This window comes from Anser cygnoides, chromosome 7, assembly GCF_040182565.1.
Source record: "Anser cygnoides isolate HZ-2024a breed goose chromosome 7, Taihu_goose_T2T_genome, whole genome shotgun sequence".
In the NCBI taxonomy this organism is placed as follows: domain Eukaryota; kingdom Metazoa; phylum Chordata; class Aves; order Anseriformes; family Anatidae; genus Anser; species Anser cygnoides.
In genome coordinates, this window is record NC_089879.1 from 21051251 (window position 1) to 21071218 (window position 19968).

At 46.7% G+C, this 19968-nt stretch overlaps 2 protein-coding genes across 20 annotated transcripts in view; one reads left to right on the forward strand and one right to left on the reverse strand.

Annotated features, from left to right (window-relative positions):
- Positions 1-11646, forward strand: part of TLL2 (tolloid like 2) — a 94449-nt gene extending 82803 nt beyond the window's left edge. For 7 of the 19 annotated variants that reach the window (XM_067000359.1, XM_067000362.1, XM_067000361.1 and 4 more), the window contains 7 exons: positions 1001-1131; positions 5526-5641; positions 8401-8436; positions 9144-9442; positions 9699-9815; positions 10682-10747; positions 11166-11646. In XM_067000359.1, the coding sequence (XP_066856460.1) occupies positions 1001-1131; positions 5526-5641; positions 8401-8436; positions 9144-9325 (465 nt within the window). In that variant the 3' untranslated portion in view covers positions 9326-9442; positions 9699-9815; positions 10682-10747; positions 11166-11646. Of the gene's footprint in view, positions 1-1000; positions 3933-5525; positions 5642-6703; positions 6864-8400; positions 9443-9698; positions 9816-10681; positions 10748-11165 lie in introns of those variants that run through there. The other 12 variants (XM_067000360.1, XM_048069125.2, XM_048069126.2 and 9 more) reach the window with 12 other exon arrangements.
- An 824-nt stretch (positions 11647-12470) lies between these two features.
- On the reverse strand, positions 12471-18747 carry LOC106034197 (cytochrome P450 2C16). Its single transcript, XM_013178201.3, has 9 exons — positions 18524-18747; positions 18051-18213; positions 17416-17565; positions 16804-16964; positions 16383-16559; positions 15714-15855; positions 15093-15280; positions 13747-13888; positions 12471-13103 (listed from the first exon to the last, which is right to left on the reverse strand). The coding sequence occupies exons 1-9, from the start codon at positions 18701-18703 to the stop codon at positions 12922-12924; spliced, it is 1485 nt and encodes a 494-aa protein (XP_013033655.3). The 5' UTR covers positions 18704-18747; the 3' UTR covers positions 12471-12921.
- Between the last annotated feature and the right edge of the window lie 1221 nt (positions 18748-19968).

Sequence of the window (19968 nt, forward strand, 5' to 3'; positions counted from 1 at the left end):
GAGTTGGTCTGAAATCCTTTCCAACTGGCTTTCCCTTGTTAACCCAGGGCCGTGCAATCAGCATGGGACTGCTGCACTGCTGTGCCCTAGCCTTGCACCAAAACCATTGTGTGAATGTAAGAAACCACTTCCAAAGGCTGGTTTAATCCTCAGTTACTTCCTGCCTGAAAGCAAGTTACATTGCAGTCGTGCTCTGGAGAGAGTGAAAGGTGGAGCTGTTTGACTACAGGATGGTGTGCTGTCTCCTAAATTGTTATCTGTGTCCCGCTTTAACAGAAGTGACTCCGTTATTTTGAGTGACAGTGTGTGGTATTTAAAACCAGAGGTTCCATGTTTGGTTTCTCCAGGACTTCAGCAATGAAACAGAGAATGTGCTTATTGAATTTAAAGAGAAACGATCAGGCAGCCCGTGTGTCACAATAGTCTATGCAAACCTGGGAGATGGTCTGGAAAACAAACAAAGGCATAGCAGATTGGTGCGAAGAAGTTCAGGACAGTGGGGCAGTAATCACCTACCTGCATACTGTCAAACAGAGTGGTGGGGAAAGTATCAGTACTGCAGAGAAGCACAGGGAGCTTATAGCAGGTCACAGCAGCGAGGGAAATCACCAGTTTTGCTGGTAAGATATATGGCTAAGTTATTTTGCTGCTAATCGACCCTGGAAGGGCCTCAGCTGCCAACAGGGTCCACTTTGCATTGTGTCATTCCCTGAAAACATTAGGACAAATTAGAGCATACTCAGAAGACTGGACCAAAAATGTCAAGGGACTGGCATCAGTCTTCAAATGGTAAAAGGCAAGCATGCAAAGAGCAAGGGAATATGCTCAGGAAAGCAGGGCAGGACAGGAGGTACTGAGCACTCAGTATTTGTGTTTACTGTCCAGTCTGTCTTCACTGTGAGCTTGAAATCTGGCATCGTAATGCAGACAGTTATTTAGCGTGCAAACTTGACCAATCTGTGTTCTTTTTTTTTCTCTTTTCTTTTTTCCTTTTCTGCAGCCTCTGGAAGAAATCTACTCTGCAGGGGATTCCATCATGATTCGATTTCACACAGATGACACCATTAACAAGAAAGGCTTTCACGCCCGATACATAAGTACCAAATTTCAGGATGCACTGCATATGAGAAAGTAATTTGACTGCTGCTTACAGACATTCCCCATCTGAAGACTGAGACATTTAACTGTGATCTTTGTCTTTTTTTTAAGCTTCTGTGCACCTGGCCTAAAGCAGTGTACAGCATTTTCTGTAACTAAAACTAAATCCAGTCACAAAGGTTTGCCTCTGAAATCATTAGCTTGACCCTCTCATGTTAACATACCCAGGACCAAAAATTGTCTTCTAATCATACCTGTCAGGGCATAATCATTGTGTTTTGCACAGCTTCCCGTGGGGTTGAGTGAAGACTGATCTTGAGTTGAGAGAAGTCTTGGTCTCTTGAATATCCTGTCTCTAGGTGACATTTCCTAAGCATCCTGTACATGAGCTGTCTGAATGCATTTTCTGGAGCAGATGGTGTGGACAGCCACCCGGTAGGATTTTCTCAAAGGACCTTGGGGACCACCCCCTCTCCCCTACAAAATACTCTGTGCAATAAGTGAACAACCAGATGGCCGGGACTCCAAATTCCATGGCTCCTTCTATCCCATCTATTTATTGTCTTGGTTATCGTGGCTTGAGAGGTAGGAAAGGGTACGGGGAGGGTCTCTTTAGGGCTGCTAGCTACTTAGACCACAATAAACAAGAAGTGCCCGGTGCCTGATCTGCAGTAATTGTCACAGTATGTGTTGAATGGAAGTACTTCAATGCAGTGACCAAAGGAAAGGCTGTGGCTGACAGGGAAGTGCTTCGGTAGGAGGCAGGGCATGTGATGTTGGCAAAACTTAGAAACTGGAATGCTGGCAGTCTGCTCCCGTTACACTGCCAGGCAAGACAGGTCAGAGGGCTGTGGCAGCAGTCCAGGCCTTATCTTAAATAAGAAGTCTCTCCTCACTCCACCCGTGTTTGCTTTCTCAGTCTTCTTTATGCTGCTTCCATTCCACGCTCCTGTTGTTCCTTAGTACCCCTTTTTTGTGAGCCCTTCCTTTTCATAGCTGTCTGAGCTGCTCTCCCCAGAGCTCCCCACAGCTACCTAGGGGTGCTCTGCGACATCAGGTAGCCAGAGCATCTCACAGAAGGACACGCTGCGTCAGAATTGGACAGAATATCTTAGCATAGCGTCACTGGTTGTTCCTGAGGCAGAGGAACACAGGCCGTGCTGCAGGTCAGTTCTGGTGAACTCTGGGAACCTGTCAAATATGTGCATGCTGCAGGCACAGGATGAGGAATGGAAGAGCTCTGCTGATTTCTGCTGCTTCTCCATTCTTTGCTAGCCCATGACCCGGTCTATTAGTTTCATAGCAGTCCTATAGCCCGGGCATGCGTGCGGGATGATGAATTAAGCACTTTGAGCTATAAGTCTGAGATGTGCTCTGTGTTGCAGTTAATTATATACGTGGAAGTTACTGCACCATGGACTTGCATAATTAACAGATAGCTTGGCACTTCTTTGGGAAAAAGTAGGGAAAAATGCGCTTTGTGGGGAAGCACCGTAATTGAACTGTTATGGGAGGAAAAAAAAAGATTTTATTCTGAATATTTCATTAAGGCACTCATGGGCAATTATGAGCTAAAAGCTGAGGTATGTTAGCTTTAATGAAAGTATTTATAATCCAAGGATTACTATGTTTACATAACCAATGTACTGTCAGGCTCTGGGGTGACACCTTCTGCTTGGGTGTATGACTGTGAAGTGGGGGGCCAGCGCCACTGTCAGGCACAAATGATATTTCTGGAGATGAGGCCATTTCCAGATGGATAATAAAATTGACCCAGCCCTCTCCAGAAGTCCTTGAACAGAATATGGTCCAAGTATTGTGAATACTATGGGAAGCAAATGCATGAAAATATTTTCTTGCTTAGAACAAGAAAAATAAAATAATTTATACACACACACAATTATATGTATATAAAATGTGCATGTAGAAGACCAGTAGTCAAAGCCTTAATTGTCATGTGAACAATACTGAACGATTGACTATAGCTTTACTGCAGGCTGCATAAAACCATGTTATTTCTGTTTGTTTTTCTAGCTCTATTTTGTTTCCGTTTTCCGTTTTTGTGGCCTTTTTACAGGCAAGGCCTTTTGTCTCAAGCTGTTTGTCCATACAGGTCTGGGAAAGTGAGGTCTGCTAGCTGGGGTCTCTTCCTTGCCCCCATTCAAGCAAAAGTGCAGTGACTCAGGTCTGGAAATAAATGCCTGACGCCAGTCCCTGTGAAGCAGAAGGAAAGTTTCAAGTGGCAAGCAGCAGTTCAGATTTCCTGGCTCTCTAATGGGAGTAATGACTCTGGAGAGAAGTTACTGTAAGAGCTTCCTCTGTACTTTAACATCTGTGTTCTCTGTTCCAATATTTTTTATCTTTCTCAGACTGTATTCAGTGCTCTGGTTCATTGCAGATGCTTGCAATATGGTTTGATGGATCTACTGCACTTGTTACCATTCAAGCAGGTGTCTCTTGTGACAGTATACTCACAACTGTTGTACTGTACGTTTCAACCAATGATCTGTGTGGAATATTTCTGCTGTACTGACTGGGCTTAACAGTCAATAATCCTAAATGTGTGAAAGTTTCTTAAGAAAAAAAAATGTGAGATCCTCTAAAGGTGTATATACATATTCTGGTCTTTGTGTGGTTTTACATTTCACTAACTAAAATATTTTTTTTTAGAGGGGAAGGAGAGGGAGGGTGTGGAGGGCAATCAAAATGTACATGTGCAGAATGAGTCTCTGCATTCATTAAAGACTGGATTCAGTTGCATGTTATGTTGTATGCATGCATTTACCACTTCGTCAAGGGGAGGATATTTCTTAATACATTTCTGTTTCTGCTGACTGTTGTTTGTGTCTGCCGCTAATAGCGGGTGGGATTTACTGTCTGCAGAAAGTAACTTTCACCTGAGCCTTAGCTTTGTCTTGGTTTTTGGAATCAGAAGGACACTTAGGAAGTGACACTCGGTCAGCCAAAAGCTACATCATTGTCTTGTGTTCTGTGCTGATCCTTTAGTGATCTGGGATGTAGATCTACAGTTATAAACATGGATCTGGAAATTATTCCATAAGTAGACTTCAAAAGAGAAAGCTCATATAGTGCTGTACAGGGTAGAGCCTTCAGCAGCAGGTCCCAAAGTCTCTGGGACATGAAACTCCTGTGTAAAGGACAGCAGGGTGAACACAAGGCAGATGTTCCTTACTGCAGCCTTGTAGTCTGCACTCCCACTGTAGCAGCAAAATGTTCAGTAGCCAAGCAGCACCTAAAATGCTTTTTTTCCTCTTTTTGTACTCTGCTTGATGCGTGTCATGCTTCCTTAAGGATCATGTCTGTGTTATTCCCCCAACACATACCCAGTTCATGCATGTCCCACCACCCAGTATGCTTCCTGTGGTGTGCGTCACGGCCACTCAAAACTTCATAGTGACTGAATTTCCTCCCAGATGCTCCCAAAGGCAGAGCAGCAACAGAAATGCAGTAAGGAACAAGCATCCCTGTGCAGCATCCTGCACCAGAGTGTTGTTGCACAGTATGACTCTGGAATGAGACTGGATGCTGACAGTCAAGTCACTTGGTAGATATGATTTCCAAAATGAGGGCTAGGAAGCCTCCAGACACATAGAGAGTTATGGACTAAAGTGATGTTGAAACATTGGAAACGATGCAGACCAAGGGAAGCCAGGGGGAAATAGGAGGTAAAATAGCAGATGGAATATGAACCGATGTCACAGAAACACTGATATCTGCAGTTGCAGCAAGATATGTTCTCACTGTGTGCATGATCTATCTGTTGTACATGTAGAGATCTTTCACGGGCGTATATATATTCCCTGTGGTCCAAATAGTATTTTCCTTTAATTTCTCTTTCCACTTTGATTGCCAGCCACCAGTGCCATGGGAAATGGCCAAGCCTCATTTCGAGAGACAGGACTTAATTTTCCAGAAAGTGCCCAAGGACCGTCCAGTCACCATGTGTGAGATGCTGAAGGGAATATCTGTTGTCTGCCAGGAGATTCTTCATCCTTTAAAAACATGAATTCAGTGGTACACCACAGTCGAGACAGAGGAGGATGTCTACAGCAGACAGGCCCGTTGGTCAGGCATGAAACAAGCTGGCAGAAATCCTCCACTTTGTCCTGGTGTTCCCAGTAAACGTGCTCTGTCAGACAAGGTGTTAGCCTTAGAAAATAAAAGTAGGATTCCCTTCAGGCTGGGCTCTGGTACATATTAAACACATCATCTGAGCCAGGAGCAATTTTGCTTGCCATGAGGCAGATAAAAAAGAGGTGGAGTCCTCAGTGCCCTGAAGCTCAGCTTTCCACGTGCTGGCCAGACTCTGCCCCTGGCAGAGGAGCTGCTTTACCAGGTGTGCTGGGATCCAACCAGGTTACTTGACTCACCCTGACAGAAATGCCATTGTCTCTTCCTCTTTACAGGTCTGCAGTTTGTTTTTTAACAGGAAGAGAAACTTATCTTAAAAGGAGTGCTAACCTGGAGTCGGACGGTCAGCTGTTACCGCGTGCAGGGATTTCTCGGGGAGGAGAGCGAAATGGTGAGTGGGAGCCGTGCTGTCTCTCTTGGTTGGTGGATGAACTCAGGGGAGACGTCAGAGGGCAAGAGAGGTGAGGCCATGGGAGCACTCAGGCGTTTGATGAAGCGCTCCCTGGGAGCATTCAGCCCTCCTGTTCTCTGCCCCAACCAAGTCAGTCAAGCTGACCTTTCTGCTATCTCTGCATTTTCCTGTTGTGCAACCAATGCTTTCTGACACCTGACTGGGTTTTAGTGTCTATCCCAGCTTTTCTGTCCTGGAGGTATCACCTGGTTGTAGGGCAGTTGGAGCAAAGTGGAAGCATGGTTGCATTGTTTTCTTTTTTAAGCTAAACTGCAGTTATAAAGCTTTCTCTTGCTCAGGATGTGCCCTCGGCAGACAGTAGCTACTGTAGTTAGTGCTGCAGGGAAATCTACCCAACTCACATCAGGTCACTGATGCTCAGAGCCCTCTAAACATCACGCTAGAGTAATCCAGGCAACGTGAACAAAAGTAGGAGCAGTGCAGTCTGCAACCACTATGTTGAATTATGCTCACTTTAAGTTTTGAAATTTCAGAGCAGGCTGATCAGGATTTTCAGCTGGGATGGCTAGAAGTAAATACATTGGAAGTCAATAGTAATTTACATGTAAAGATCCTTGGCTCTCACAATGTGGCTAGCATACAAATTTCCATACTTTTAAATTTTTGCAAATGACTTGAGACAATTGCTTTAAGCTACTGTACACTTGAGAGAAACAGGCTAGTTCTGTGTCTTGCTCCAGTGCAGAACCAGGCTTGTCCTTTAAATAAGGGCTTACTTTATACTTTTTGTTCTCTACTGTTAAGGAACTAAGTCTTTACCCCTGGTCTGAAACTATGATTAAATAAACTAGGAAAAGCATTTCTACTCAAATCAAGGGCTACCAATCAGGTTATTGCAAGTAACAAATAGACCTGTTGCTATCTGGCAACTTAATTTTGTCAAAAATCAGTTGTACACACAGATACAGTTTCACAAATACCTTGAGCACAGAGAGGTGAACAGAGTTAAACAACACATTTTATGTGGCTCCTTCTCTTCAGGCTTTCATTTAACCTGCATATGCACAGTCCTGGAAATAATCATGAAGTCCATTAAGTCTTTAACCAAGAAGAAGGAAATAAAATAAATTTACAGCTTCAGAGCAGAGAGAGAGAGATAAATATCCAAGCTCAAACATTAACAGGTCAGCTGTTCAGAAAGGTATGTTTCAGTGAGGAAGTTCAAAGAATGCACAACAGAAAATTCAGGTGAGAACATCTCTGCTGTATTTCATTCCCGGCTGGCAGCCTGAGTGCAGCAATACCTGTGCCTCTGGGTAGTTAGGAAGAAATCAATCCTTTTCACTTGGTGACCGGTTGTTAACTGTGTCTGCTCAGAGGCATTTCCCAACATCTGCAGTCCCTAAGCTAAGCCATTGAAAGGTTATACTTCCAATTCAGTGTCCACGGCCTGCCTGTAAAGGCCACGGTTCCGAACATGTCTCCAGCTGTAGTCTGTAGTAGGAGGATAAATTCTGGACCTTTCAATGAGCTTTACGACCCTTCACGCCCAGTGGTGTGTCCAGCTCCCAGACCACAGGACTTAGACTGGGCTGAAACTGAAGAGTCACATCTCTCTCAGTGTGGATTGACCTCCCTGATCTGAAATAACCATGCCCTACTCAGTGCATGGCAGCAGAACTTCCTGCAGACAGAAAAAGGGCAGCTTTCTGCCAGCTCCCTCCCTACTGGCTTTTGGTGGATGCAAAGTGAAGCTCCCTTTCAGTCTTCTCTGTCACCTTCCACATCAGTTCCAAGGGAGATCTCAGCAGCTTTTGCTCTTTCGCTCCATTTTATTTAATTCCTACATGTTTCTGGTGCTGAGCAAGGTTCAATAATAACACTGAACCTAAGTGTCTTAACAGAGCTGCTTCCTGTGGATGCCCCTGGATTAAAGGAGAGGGGGGAAAAGCTTCTGCACTGCTTGTCCTCATTGCCTGCCTCCAAAGCTAAGCTTCCCTTCCCAGCACTGTCAGTAGCACCAGTCCCTACAGGCGGCCTCAGCTGCCCATTGAGCTCAACATATAATGGACAATATACTGCTTCCAATGGTATAGTTACGCCAGCAAGACAGATTGAGAGCAGCTTTTGATATTCTCCAAGCCTCTTTCTATATTCCTCCTAGAATGGTAGTGTCTGTATCCCAACTGCCCCAGGCAGCAAAACAGCACCAGAGTAAACAGCTATTCTTCTGTCTGTGGAAACAATTTAGTCAGGAAGGAGTTAAAGTCTTTTTTTCAGCTGTCTGTTGAATCAACAAGAGCAGGAACATGCAGTTGGTCTGGGGCTCAAAGGCTGCAGGTGGAGGTGCTTGCTCTTACAAGCTGCCACTTCCCTGTAGCTCCACAGCCACTGTGGGGACAAACAGCCTTGTCCTCCCTCACTGGGGAGCTAGCTGCCAGGGTGAGCTCATTGCGTGATAATCCCTGACTACTCAGAGGCTCTGCATGGTGTAAACAATTTAAGCAAACCGGTTCAAGTTTCTTTGTATTGCTTTCTTAAATAGTATGACATGCTCTTTGTTTTCTCTGGAATAACTATCATACCTTAATATTCAGGTCACGTTGGTATATTCTCATGCCAGCACCTCCAGTCACTTCAGAAATATCCCTGCCCACTCCCACAGATGGTCAGGACACCTGATACTCAATTCTGGTTTTCTCTTTTCTTTTTTTTCTTTTTTTTTCATTTCTCTGCAGACAACAACATTTTCCAAACCCTTTTACGGCACAACAGTAAGTACGCTGCATAGGATGAAGATCTACTGCCTACTCAGCATGGTGGTATATATAGGAGCTGGGGGATACAGTTCTGGAAGAGAAGGAGGTACTCTTATGGGTTGGAGGCTGCTCGGGATCTTCTCTGACATACTGTCCTAACGCTGCTGACATTATATTGTAGCAATAAGGACAGGTGAGATGCTTACAGAACCCAGATTCCTGTATTTGTGCTTGTTTTCTCATTTATTTAGAAATGAACAAATCCAGCGTGCAGTGAGTTTGCAGCATTTTACTGCGTGAGCTGTCAGCTGTAGGTGGTGGGTCAGTCTGGGCAAGAGAATAACAAGCGATGCACTTGCCACCATCACTACGTGATAGGCTTTCTTGTTGTGGGGCCTCAGGTGCCTTTGGAGCTGGGTGGGACATTTTTCAATGGCTAGAAAAATCCAGAGGGTTTTGTTTCGGGGTATGCCCAGTTTTCAGGGCCCTGCACTACACGCATTGCTTCTGTGAGCCCAGGCAGGGTGTGCAGCACCCTCCACTGATTGATGCTCAAGGGAGGGCCAAGCAGGCAGATGATGTGGCAAGGACAGAGAGCAGCCTGTTGCAAAATCACATCATTTCTTGGGGCTTCCTGCTCCCCTTTTTGCTGCTTTCTCTTCTGAATCCAGCTTTCTCTGGTATATATTTGTGCTTATTTCCTGTGTACGCTTTTTTTCCAGCCTTAATCCCCTTTCTGAGGAAGAACATGTATTCCTTCCAGTCAGAGCTATTGTTGGAAGGGCCAAAGTCCGGGTTCTTGCTTATGACTGGCAAGCACAGGCCACAACCTCAGGGTGCAGCTGAGTTCTCCATGTGTAACCTACCATGTGCTGTTGTTGAAGTCTTGCAACTGCTTGCTTAGCCTATATCCATGTTTGCTTTGTATGAAATATGTTTTTGCAATGTTCTTTAACCATCTTATTTCTAGACTTCTGAAACAGCAACAGGAAACACAACTGTCCAAGCAGATTGTTATGGGGTAAGAGTTTGCTTCATTATTTAATGTGTTTGTTTACATGGAGCATTTTCCCTCTAAAATCAAATCTTTGCTTCTTTTGTCCGTTCCCACGTGCAGTGCAGCTGAGCTAGATGCCACCATTGTGGCCCAGGGCTGCAGTTTTGTCTCTCACATTGGCTATCCTTGTTGCATGCTAGCCCCACACTCTGCTACTGAGCACAGAATTAAAGGATCACACTGCATGGATTTGACCTGACTCTCTTTCTTTGTGAGTTAGTACCAGCCCTGGGTGATTGGAGTAGCCGCAGGGATACCCAGCTTCCTGGCCTTGGTCCTTGCAATCATCTTGGCAGTGGTCTGTGTTCTCCAGTGGTCAAACTTCAGCTGGAAGCAGGTAAATACCTTCCATCTCCTGGATGCCTTGCCACTTCCTAGCCTAGTGCTCTACATCAGAGTTCTGATTCAGTACCTTCTGCAGCTCTTAGGATGTTCAAGACCACACCCCTAGGCACTCAAACTGTCACTGCTCTGCTTAGGAGTTACAGGATCATAAAGATAAAAGAGAAATTTAGGTGAAAATACAGGAGAGGCACCACCAAGTGGTCTGTTAACTAGCAGGAAGTAAACAAAAAATCTATCATCATTGTTCTTCAGTGAATTTCTCTTGTTATTTGCTACAGGAAATCATTCATTTAGGAATCCTCTGACTACAAAATAGTGTTATTTAGTTCCCAAAACACTGCCGAATTGTTTCATACTATGTAGTTTGGTCAACTTTTTCCTCTGTTCCAGCCCATGGGGTGGGTTTAAATGCCTACCTCCCCATTGGTGGGGTAGAGTGAGGGGGTTGTGTAGTACCTTGCCTTGTTCCTCTGGGGTGAAAAAGCATTCATGTGTCCACAGAAGAGGAAAGTCAGGAAGCATTGTGGCAGCCGTGCAAGTGAGTGTTTTCCCCTGTATTAAAGGGGAGCAGGTGGATTTAGGATGTTGTAGTGAAGGCGATTCTTGGGCATCAAGGGTTCACATCTACAAGGTAATTCCCATGGGCTGGCATCAAGTGGCCTGCGTGATTGTCCCAGATGAAAAATCATTTTGATGTCCAGCTTAGATTATGTTAGATATTATTCCATGTGGTTATTTATGCCCCAAGAGTTCTGAGCAGTTTGATAACAGAACATTTTTTCCCTGTTCTGTACTTCTTGCACTGCTGGTGAATTGTAGATAGGTGGTGTTTGTCACTCTTTCTGTTCATCTCTTCAGACAAGTGGGTGTCCTGAGATACAGGAAGAACATGAATATGAACGATCCCCTCCCAGACCTCCAGACGTAAGTCATCTGTTAACTGATTCTTACTGTAGCACGCAGGCTTCCGAGTGAGTTACTAAACAAAGGACTGACTTTAAGGGTAGCCCTAGACTAATAATAGAGACCTCATGGAAAGCTCTCTCCCCATGCTTGCCTGTGGCTCCTACACTACTGCTGTTTCTAGCTGTACGTCTATCTGATGCAATCTCAGATGAGGGTCCAGCAATAGATTGCCATTGTTTTAGAGTACACAGGTATTACAGCTGCATCCTGCATGGGCAAAAATGGAGGGAGGAATGAACCTGAAATGTGAGCAAATACATTTTCTTCAAAATACTGCCAAACATTTCCAAAGAAAGGCAGGAATTCTCATGCACTGTATTCTCTGTAGCCTGAGTACTTTGTTACAGCCATCACAGAAATAATATTTTGCTTCTAGGACTTTTATCTGACCATAATGGAGGAGACAAAAAATGTCTACGTAAACGAAGATCAAGAAAAACACTTCAGACGAGACATCCAAGCACAGGCAAAGCCCCCAAGGATGAACAAGCCTAGAAGAGAGCCACCTGGGATGGAATACATTTATGAAAATCATCCTCCCTTTCACTGAGAGAAAAGCACCAAAGAGTGGCTGGAACCAGAAATAACAGACACAATCCTTTTCCTGGACACTAGGGGCTACACAGCTGCATTTCATGAACAACAGTTTTCTCTTTATGCATACAGGAAATTCTAGAGAACAGGACAAAGAGACTGCATGGGGAAAGAACCTGTTTGGAATTATGCCTCTGAGATCTGGAAGCAAAATGAGATTCCCCTCATTTGGGGAGTAACAAAGTGCTGTGGGGAGAGGTGGTTTTGCTGTCCTCCTGAATTTAATTTATTTTAATAAAGAACATCTAAATCCTTGTAATGATAGTAGAGTGAACAACTAGAGTGTTTGCTGGAACCCCTATCGTACAGGTTCTTGAGCTCCTCACAACTGCCTGGGAAAACATGAATGCACCCTTGTTTTCATTTTGCAGAAGGAGACTAGACTGTAAATGAGGTGAAGTGATAAGCCCAAGAAAACTGGAGGGAGTGAAGTTCCAGCTGCTGACTTTAGCCCCAGGGATGACAATTTCCCTTAGTTCTCAGCTAATCCTTACCCACAGTGGTGTCTCACTCATACTATTTTCTCTGTGCCCCTACAAAAGGTATTTCAGCTGGGAGGTGAAGTGGGAATGTTTATTCTCCAATGATTTCAGTAAGAGACACCATCCAGAGAAATGATCTCCTCTGCAGCCCCATCTTGATTCATGTGAGGATGCTGGGTGGCCGCAGTGACAGGCAGGGTTGTGTTGGCAAATGCTTTGGGAAGAAAGAGGAGCCATAGGGAAGATGCTCCCAGCCTGTGGAAAGGCTGGGCCATGGAGTACCCTAGGAATGAGAAGGGCACCCAGGAGGAGGCAGAGGTCCCACCAAAGGGGCACAGCATTGAAAGTAGCCAGAGCTTCAGCCTGTGAATGGAGGAGTGCTGTCCTCCAGGAGGTATGCTGTCACCGTCCTTCAGCCGGCTGCAGGCTGCAGGGCTGGCAGGGTTCCTTGCAGGCAGCAGCAGGAATCCGGTGGTGAAGCAGGCAGGGCCCTCGCCCTGGGAAGGACAGCTCTTCTGGCAGCGCTGTGGCCGCAAGCGCTGTGACCTGCTCTGCAGTGGAGCATTGGCTGCGGGGACTGCCCCAGCCCAAAGAAAGCAGCAGCTCAAGGCCTCATAAATAGATTTTTCTTTATTGGGCTGTTAATGTACACATACCATACTGTGCAGCACCAGAGCATGCTGCCCTTAGTGGGATGTGCTGCAGGAGAAGCAGGTCATGGGCAGCCACAGGAGCCACGTTTGTCAGAAACGTGGCTGTTCAGTGAGACTTCTGTGCTCAGTGAGCACACACACACAGTGTCAGTGCAAGGGGCTGCAGAGTCACACACACACACACACACACAACTTCCCTGTGACATGGCAGAGCAATTCTAGGAGGCTTTGAAATCATCTGCTCTGTGTATGCATCCGTGTTTGAAGAGCCTGGGACTTTGGGAGCTGTCTTCATGGAGGTGTTGGGTAGGTGAGCCAACGCTCCTGTCATTAGATTTAGTAGGGGAGAGAGATATAGAGGACTAGACAGGCTAGGGAACACCGCAGAGAGGTTTCGTGCCCATCAGCGGGGAATAACACAGAGCTGGTAGGAGGGAGGAACATTTCCTGTTCCACTCAGTGTAGGGGTTATGCTGAGCTCCTCAGGCCTGAGGACAGCCTTCAAAGTGAAGTTCTGCAAGACTGTGGTCAGGAGCAAGAATATCTCCATGCGTGCCAGGCCCTCTCCAGGGCATATTCGCTTCCCTGGAAGTAAACACAACAAATAGTGCTGAGCAGGTGCTGCTGTGTGGGTTGGAGTTTGTGCTAGGCCTACGTGCTATGCAGCTTTATTTACTAGGTACAGCTAGTAAATAAAGCTAGTAAATAGCAGCAGGGAGGTGACTGACTGGGAGCTTGGCTGGGTGTGTGAAAGAAGAACAGGAGAAGCCTTGAGTGTGGAGGAGGCATCACGTGGAGAGGACGAGAGAGTGAGGTGACACAGAGTGAGTGAGAAAGTGGAAGGTCGGGGCTGTTGGTAGGTGAGTGGTTGTGTGTAGCCTACTTAAAGGTGCCCAGAAAAAGTGGAGCTGCCACAGAAAGACAGGTAGGTTAAGAATGGCTTCAGTGATTGTGTATGAAAGTGACAGGTGCTTTGGGAAGCGTGAGTGGCACCCGTTCATGGCATTACATCAGCAGCTCCCAGTGGGAGTTCCGAAAAGCCACGAGGCCCCAGAAGAGAGGGCTGATGTGGGTGGGGAAGGGAGCAGCAGGGAGGAGGTACACAGCGAGCAGCGAGCCCCAGGGAAGTACTGGCAGGACCACGCGGGGAGCAGGTGTTATGGGGAAAAGAAGGGTGGTTCCCCCAGGGAAGGACAGCAGCTCCTGGGAGAGGAAGCCCGTGCGTTACCTGCTGAGAAGGGCATGAAGAGCTCACTCTTCCTAAAGGTGCCGTTCTCGTTCAAGAAATGTCCAGGATTAAACTCATTTGGGTTTGGGAACTCCTTGCTGTTATACAGCACAGAACTGAGGACGGGGAAGATTGTGGTGCCCTGCAGTAAGACAAGAAGAGCAGAAGTGAAGGGAGGTGAGTTAGGTCACTTACTCCAACTGTCTGCCAAGTTAAGGCCGAGCTGACTAGTGCAATCCTCTCAGAGCCTTCAGCTGCCATTTGGGGACTCTCCCTTTGGAGAGGCAGATTTAGGAAGGCCCTGCTAGATGTCACAGCATAGACAGTTGTTCTGGCTGCCCCTCTTGTGTTCCCTTTCTGTTTCAGCCCATTTATCCTCTCCTTTCTCTGGTTGTTTGGGGACACCCCACCTAATTCTTCTTTCTTGGTGTTTCACTATAATGAACTTGTAGATGTACAATGTTCCTTTGTTTCTGTGAGCCCTGAAAAGCAAAAGCACACAAGATTGTAGCTCTCTTCTCTTCTGACAATTTTCTCCTGGCACCATCCTCTTTCGTCTCACTTTCTGAGCAGCCACTGACTGGGTAACAGGATAAATAATCCAGAAGTGATGACAAAAGAGCACTCTGCTAGAAGCTGAACAGTTCCCTGGGCCCTGCCTTTTGATTTTACACTGACAGATGAAAATCATAATGCCAACAGCCCACATGCTGCTGTTTCCCCAGTGTTCATGGTCCCTCAGAAGGTAGGAAATAACATGAGCATCACTGCAGTGGTACACAGGCCAGGCCAGGCCAGGCCATGGGCTGCCCTAGCCTATCAGCCTGCCTCTGGCAGTGGCCAACAATGATTGCCTCAATAAGTGTGTAAGAACAGGGCAAACAGGTTTTACTCATTCATCTGAATGTAAATACAGTTTCCATCACGTTTTCGCCTCAGGGTCTCTTTGGTCTCAATAACCACAGACTGACTTTGCCTCCAAGGAGATGTCCAGGCTCCCCGGGATGGCAGTGAGCAGTTCCACAGCTTTGCTGCCTTTGTGAGGAGACTCTGCTCTGTTTTTTTTTTTTGTGAGCTCAGCGTGTTTCTACTGATAGGTCAACCTGCAGAGCAAGTGAGCAGAGTTGTTGGGCAGACCTAGTGTTCTGGTCTCAGCCCAGGGGGCAGCAACAAGGAATTGCAGACATGCTACAGTGGCCTGGGGATCTGAGGAAAAAACCTTTATGAAGGCCCAGGTGATGACATGGTCAGGTCACAGCATTTCTAGCTTCTGGCTTGTAGCCGACAGCCTAAGAACAAGCATGCTGCCACCTTGTTGCTGAACTTGAGGGAGCTTGCCCACTAACCTTGGGAATGAAATACCCTCTGAAGTAGACGTCTTTGGTTACAGCATGGGGGATGCTCAAGGGGATGAGGGTGATGAAGCGCTGGATTTCATGGGCCACTGCATCTGTGTAGGGCATCTGGGTCCGGTCAGCCACACAAGGTCTTCGTGATCGTCCTACGACCCGGTCAATCTCTTCTTGAACTTTCTCTGTCAAGAGAAGCACAAACCATAAGATGGGTGAATAAAGCCAAACCCACCCAAACAGGTTGTCCTAAGCTGTCCACAAACCTCATGGATTTGCTAGCAAATGATGGGAGCATTTATATTGATTTTGGTGTTGTCTGGAAAGCAGCTCCACTGCAGCCTGTGCAAAGAATGCCCTTATAACTAACTGGGCTAAATAGGAGTACCAAGAGAGAAAGATGTGGACACAGCCGAGTCCCTGGCTGGGGAGGGGTGCATTTGCTGTTGATGGCCAGTGAAGCTGAGGGATGTGTAATGGCCCCCCAGGGGTATGAGCATACAAGGACTTTGCCCATTTATATAGAATATGAGAGAAGAAAAGTTGAAAAGGCAGTAGCATTAGATCTGTGTCCAGCCCAGGGGAATGGCTAGAGGAGAAGAGATCATAGACTGGTACCTTGTATCTCTGGGTATTTGAGAAGAAGCAGAAACCCATATCTTAAGGTGGTGCTAGTTGTCTCAGTTCCACCAATGAACAAGTCAAAGGCTGTGGTTATCAGATTCTTCAAGTGGAAGCTGGAATTGGGTTGGTCTTTTTCCTAGAGAAAAGGCTGGGTTATTTCTCCAGTTGAACTGAGAAAAGGGCCCTTTCTTGTGTCATCCTGGGCCCTACTTTCCACCCAGAGCTGTTGCATTTTTCTGATACGGTGTGGCAGCCATGTGGGACATTTCAATGCTATCTTTGTGCAGTAAGCAAGACTCCAGAGCAGCCTTCTTTGAAGCTGTACACTCTATCTTAGGTATATAACTGTCTGCTTGCCCTTGCTGTGCCAACCGCTTTCCAGTGCAAGAACTGCAAGACCAGCCTGCAAATACCCCTGTGTTTTGGTGCAAGCAGGTGTAGGTCTTGGTGTCCAAGCAGCTGAGGGTAGTGACTGCAGAGTGTGCAGACCACCAGCTATACGCTCTAGCACAGGCAACATCAGGGGTATTGTCAGTGTCTTTCCACTTGCACAGACCAGTTGCCTGGCTTCAGCACTGACAAGGGGCTATCCCAATATCTCTATTAGTCAGGAGAAGGAGGGGGTGTTTGGGGATGAGCTGAGGCTGTATGCTCTCTCCTTACCTCCTGCATTTTGCTGAGAAAGCAGTCAATAAAATCCTGAGGAGAGCTGGGATCCAGGTAGGCTTCGTGCGTCTTCACTTCCTCTGCTACAAAAGCTTTTACAGCATCAATTTCTTTGAACACATTGTTGTGTGGGCCAGGCAAGTAATCCAGGATCTCTGGGAACATCTGGTATAGCTGGAAGGAAAGAAACAGGAGGTCTTAGTAGGAATCTCAGAGGTGGAGAAAAAGAGTGGTTAGGACTAGGGAAAAGCTGCACTTGGCTGGCAAAACCAGCTGCATTTGCAAGGGTGTTTCTTGCTCTTGAGCAGCAGAACATTGATGGGTCCTAGTTTGAAGGCTGAAGTGAGACTTCATTGGGAGGGAAGCCTCCTGCTCCCCTGGGAGAATGTTACCACTGTGAAATGGTCGCTGAAGGTACCTGTCCCCAGAGGGAGCTGATCATCTCAAAGATGTTGTTCATGTTGTTTATCAGGGACAGGAACTTCTTGTCTTTATAGTCATATCGTTTCCCAAAGATGACAGAGCATATGACATTGGAGACAGTGCAGCTCAGCATAAATGTTGGGTCGAAGGGCATTTCTGTGAGTTCAGAAAAGTTACAAGCCATTAAAAAATAAAAAAATAAATAAAAAAGGCAAAACCTACAGCTACCATGGCTAACCTGACCTCTGGTGGTTAGTGGAAAATCACAGTCCCTTTTGACACGGGTTCTTCAAAAAGTACAGTACATGATCATGGAATTGTTAATGACTTTGTAACGAGGGACAGCTACTGCAAGGACCAAATGCATGGGAACATCTATTCACAGAATCACAAAATGGTTGACAAACCATTTGTTGATGGTTGTCCAACCCCCTGCTAGAACCACTTGGCCAGGACCATGTCCAGACAACTTCTGAATACCTCTAAGGATGGAGACTCCACAATTTATGCTTAAGAACGTGGGCTCCCTAAATGCAGTCTTTTTTTTTTCTTTTTTTTTTCTTTTTTTTTTTTCCCAAATATAAGCTATATTAAAAATAGACTATACGCTTTGTTTTTCTGAGCTCTTCAAGCAAGTGCTCAGCTTCCTCCTGGATCCTCTCTTCAATGCTCCTCTTCCCCATCCCGAAGTTGCGCAGAGTGGTGAGAGCAAACCGACGGACATGTAGCCACCCCTCGTTGTTGCTGAAAATAATGCCTGCAGAGGAAGAAGAAAGAACGAAGACCTGACTTTGGTGCGCTGGATGTAAGATGAATGGAGACTCATGATGACAGTGAATCCTAGCCCTGTAGATAGCACTGACATAGCATCATAGAGCACTGTGGTCTGGAGACAACCTCTGGAGGTCCCGTAGTCCAGCTGCCTTCTCCAGCACATCCCCAACCTCCTTGCGAACAATTCATCCCTCACATCCACACAGAATTTCCTGTGCTGCAGCCTGGAGCTGTTGCTGCTTGCCTTTCCACTGTGCATCAGTGAGATAAGTCAAGCCCCATTTCTCAGAAATCCTCTTTGGGTGGTGGAAGCCAGCAGTTGCAGGCTGCCCTGCCTGCCGTTTTCCAGGTGGGACCCCCCCACATCACTCAGTCTGCCCTCGTGCATGGCGTGCCCCATGCACCCCCTGCCATACTTGTCCTCAGCCCTACCCTTAGCCTCAGGAGGAGCTCAGTCAGTGAACATACCTAATCCTTTGTTACCCCGGTCTCCCACTGGCATCCTTCCTCTGGCAGCAAACTCATCCCCACGATCGATCAAAGCTTCTTTTACCACGTCATGTCCACACAGCACCACCACTGGATCAGAGCCCAGGTGCACTGTGAAAACTGGCCCATACTCTTCGCTGAGCTGTCAAAATGCAAGAGAGAACACGGCCATGTAGAGAGGAGGAGTTGAAAAGTGACCACACCATTCTTCTGCAGGTAGTGCAGCCTCACAGACCAGCAGGGTTAAGATCTGGTCCTCTCATGGCAAATGTCAGCCATCAGATCCTAAACAAGGGTGAGAGCAGTGGGGGGGAGACAGCTGAGATCCCCATGGCTTTTCTGCTCCTCTGGGGTTGGCAGTCCTCAGGCTATAGCCAGACATTGTCCCCGTGCACAGAGCACACACACTTCTCACCCAGAGAAGAAACCGAGGGGAAAAAGAGAGTCCGTACCTTCTCAAGGGTTTTGGCTAAGTCCTTTGGTTGCACCTGCAGCAGATTCCCTAGGATGGGAAGAGGAGCTGGTCCTGGAGGCATCTTCCCCTTTCCAGACCGGATTTTCCATCTGGCGAAGTTGAGCAGGCAAATAACACAAACCAGGAGGACAGCAGACGCTGCCCCCAGCAGCTCCATTTTCCAGGTGGAGGAGAGCTTGTGAGGCTCGGGAGTAATTGAGTTGGACTGCCCAAGCCTGAGCTTATATACTGAAGTGCTCTGCTCTGTTAGATCAACATCACGTTTTCGATCACGTGGCTGAGTTATCCAATGTTACTAGTCAATCATTTGAGACTGCCGTGTTGCGAAACCAGGACTGAACTTCTCCAAAGTTAATTGGTCATTAACGACACACCTTGTCTCAAGCAACTGCAGAGGCCAACAGAGATTAAGTTAAAAATGTGCTCATAAGACTTGATTTGTTTCACTTAAACTTCATTGTTACGGAGATAATAGTATGGGCTGGGTGTTCCACTTGAGGTGCTCCCTGAAATTTGCTGTTGTGAGAGCACCTTCCGCGTACCTCGGTGCCATGTGGGTTTCCCATCCTTCAGCATTGTTTGCGTTAGTTCTCAGTGGGGACAGCCATCCCTGCTTGTTCCTGAAGGCTTCCTGGTGCTAGCTGGGGAGGTCGCACTGCAGGCAGCATGATGGACACACCAGTGTGTTGTCTTGTGAGCAAAGCAACTGCCTGAGTTTCTCTCCCTAGGGGGCGTATGGCCTCACAAGAGAGGAAAGTATAAAATACCCACCTAGCACAGGCAGAAAGGTCTCCGGGCATAGTGATAGACAACAAAGGGCCTGCTAGAAGAGAGACCTTGGGACTCTGACCTCTTCAAGCTTTTGTAAAGGAGAGAAAGAGGAAGATGAGGAGGTAGAGAAGAGAGAAATCAAGAATTTGAGAGGGCTTCTAGGGAATGGGTTCCCAAGCTGAGAAAGATCTGAACTTGTGAGAGATTGTGTATAGGTTAGTGCACCCAACCTACTTCTGGAACGTGGCATCAACAGAACAAGTCCTTATTTTGTTAATGTCTGATGGGTGCACCCTCGGCAAGTCTGCGGGTGATGCCAGCTGAGTGGTGCAGTGGACACTCTAGAGGGAAGGGATGCCATCCAGAGGGACACTGACATTGAGAGGTGGGACCATGTGAATCTTGGGAAGTTCAACAAGACCAAGTGCCAGGTCCTGCGCCTGGGCCAGGGCATTTCCAAACACCAGAGCAGAGTAGGTGGTGAACAGGTTGAGAGCAGCCCTTTGGAGAATAAGTTGGAGGTACCAGTGTATGCAAATCTTGACATGAGCTGGCAATGTGCACTTGCAGCACAGAAATCCAGTCATCTCCTGGGCTGTCTCAGGAAATGTGGCCAATAGGTCAAGGGAGGCGATTCTCCCTCTCTGTTCT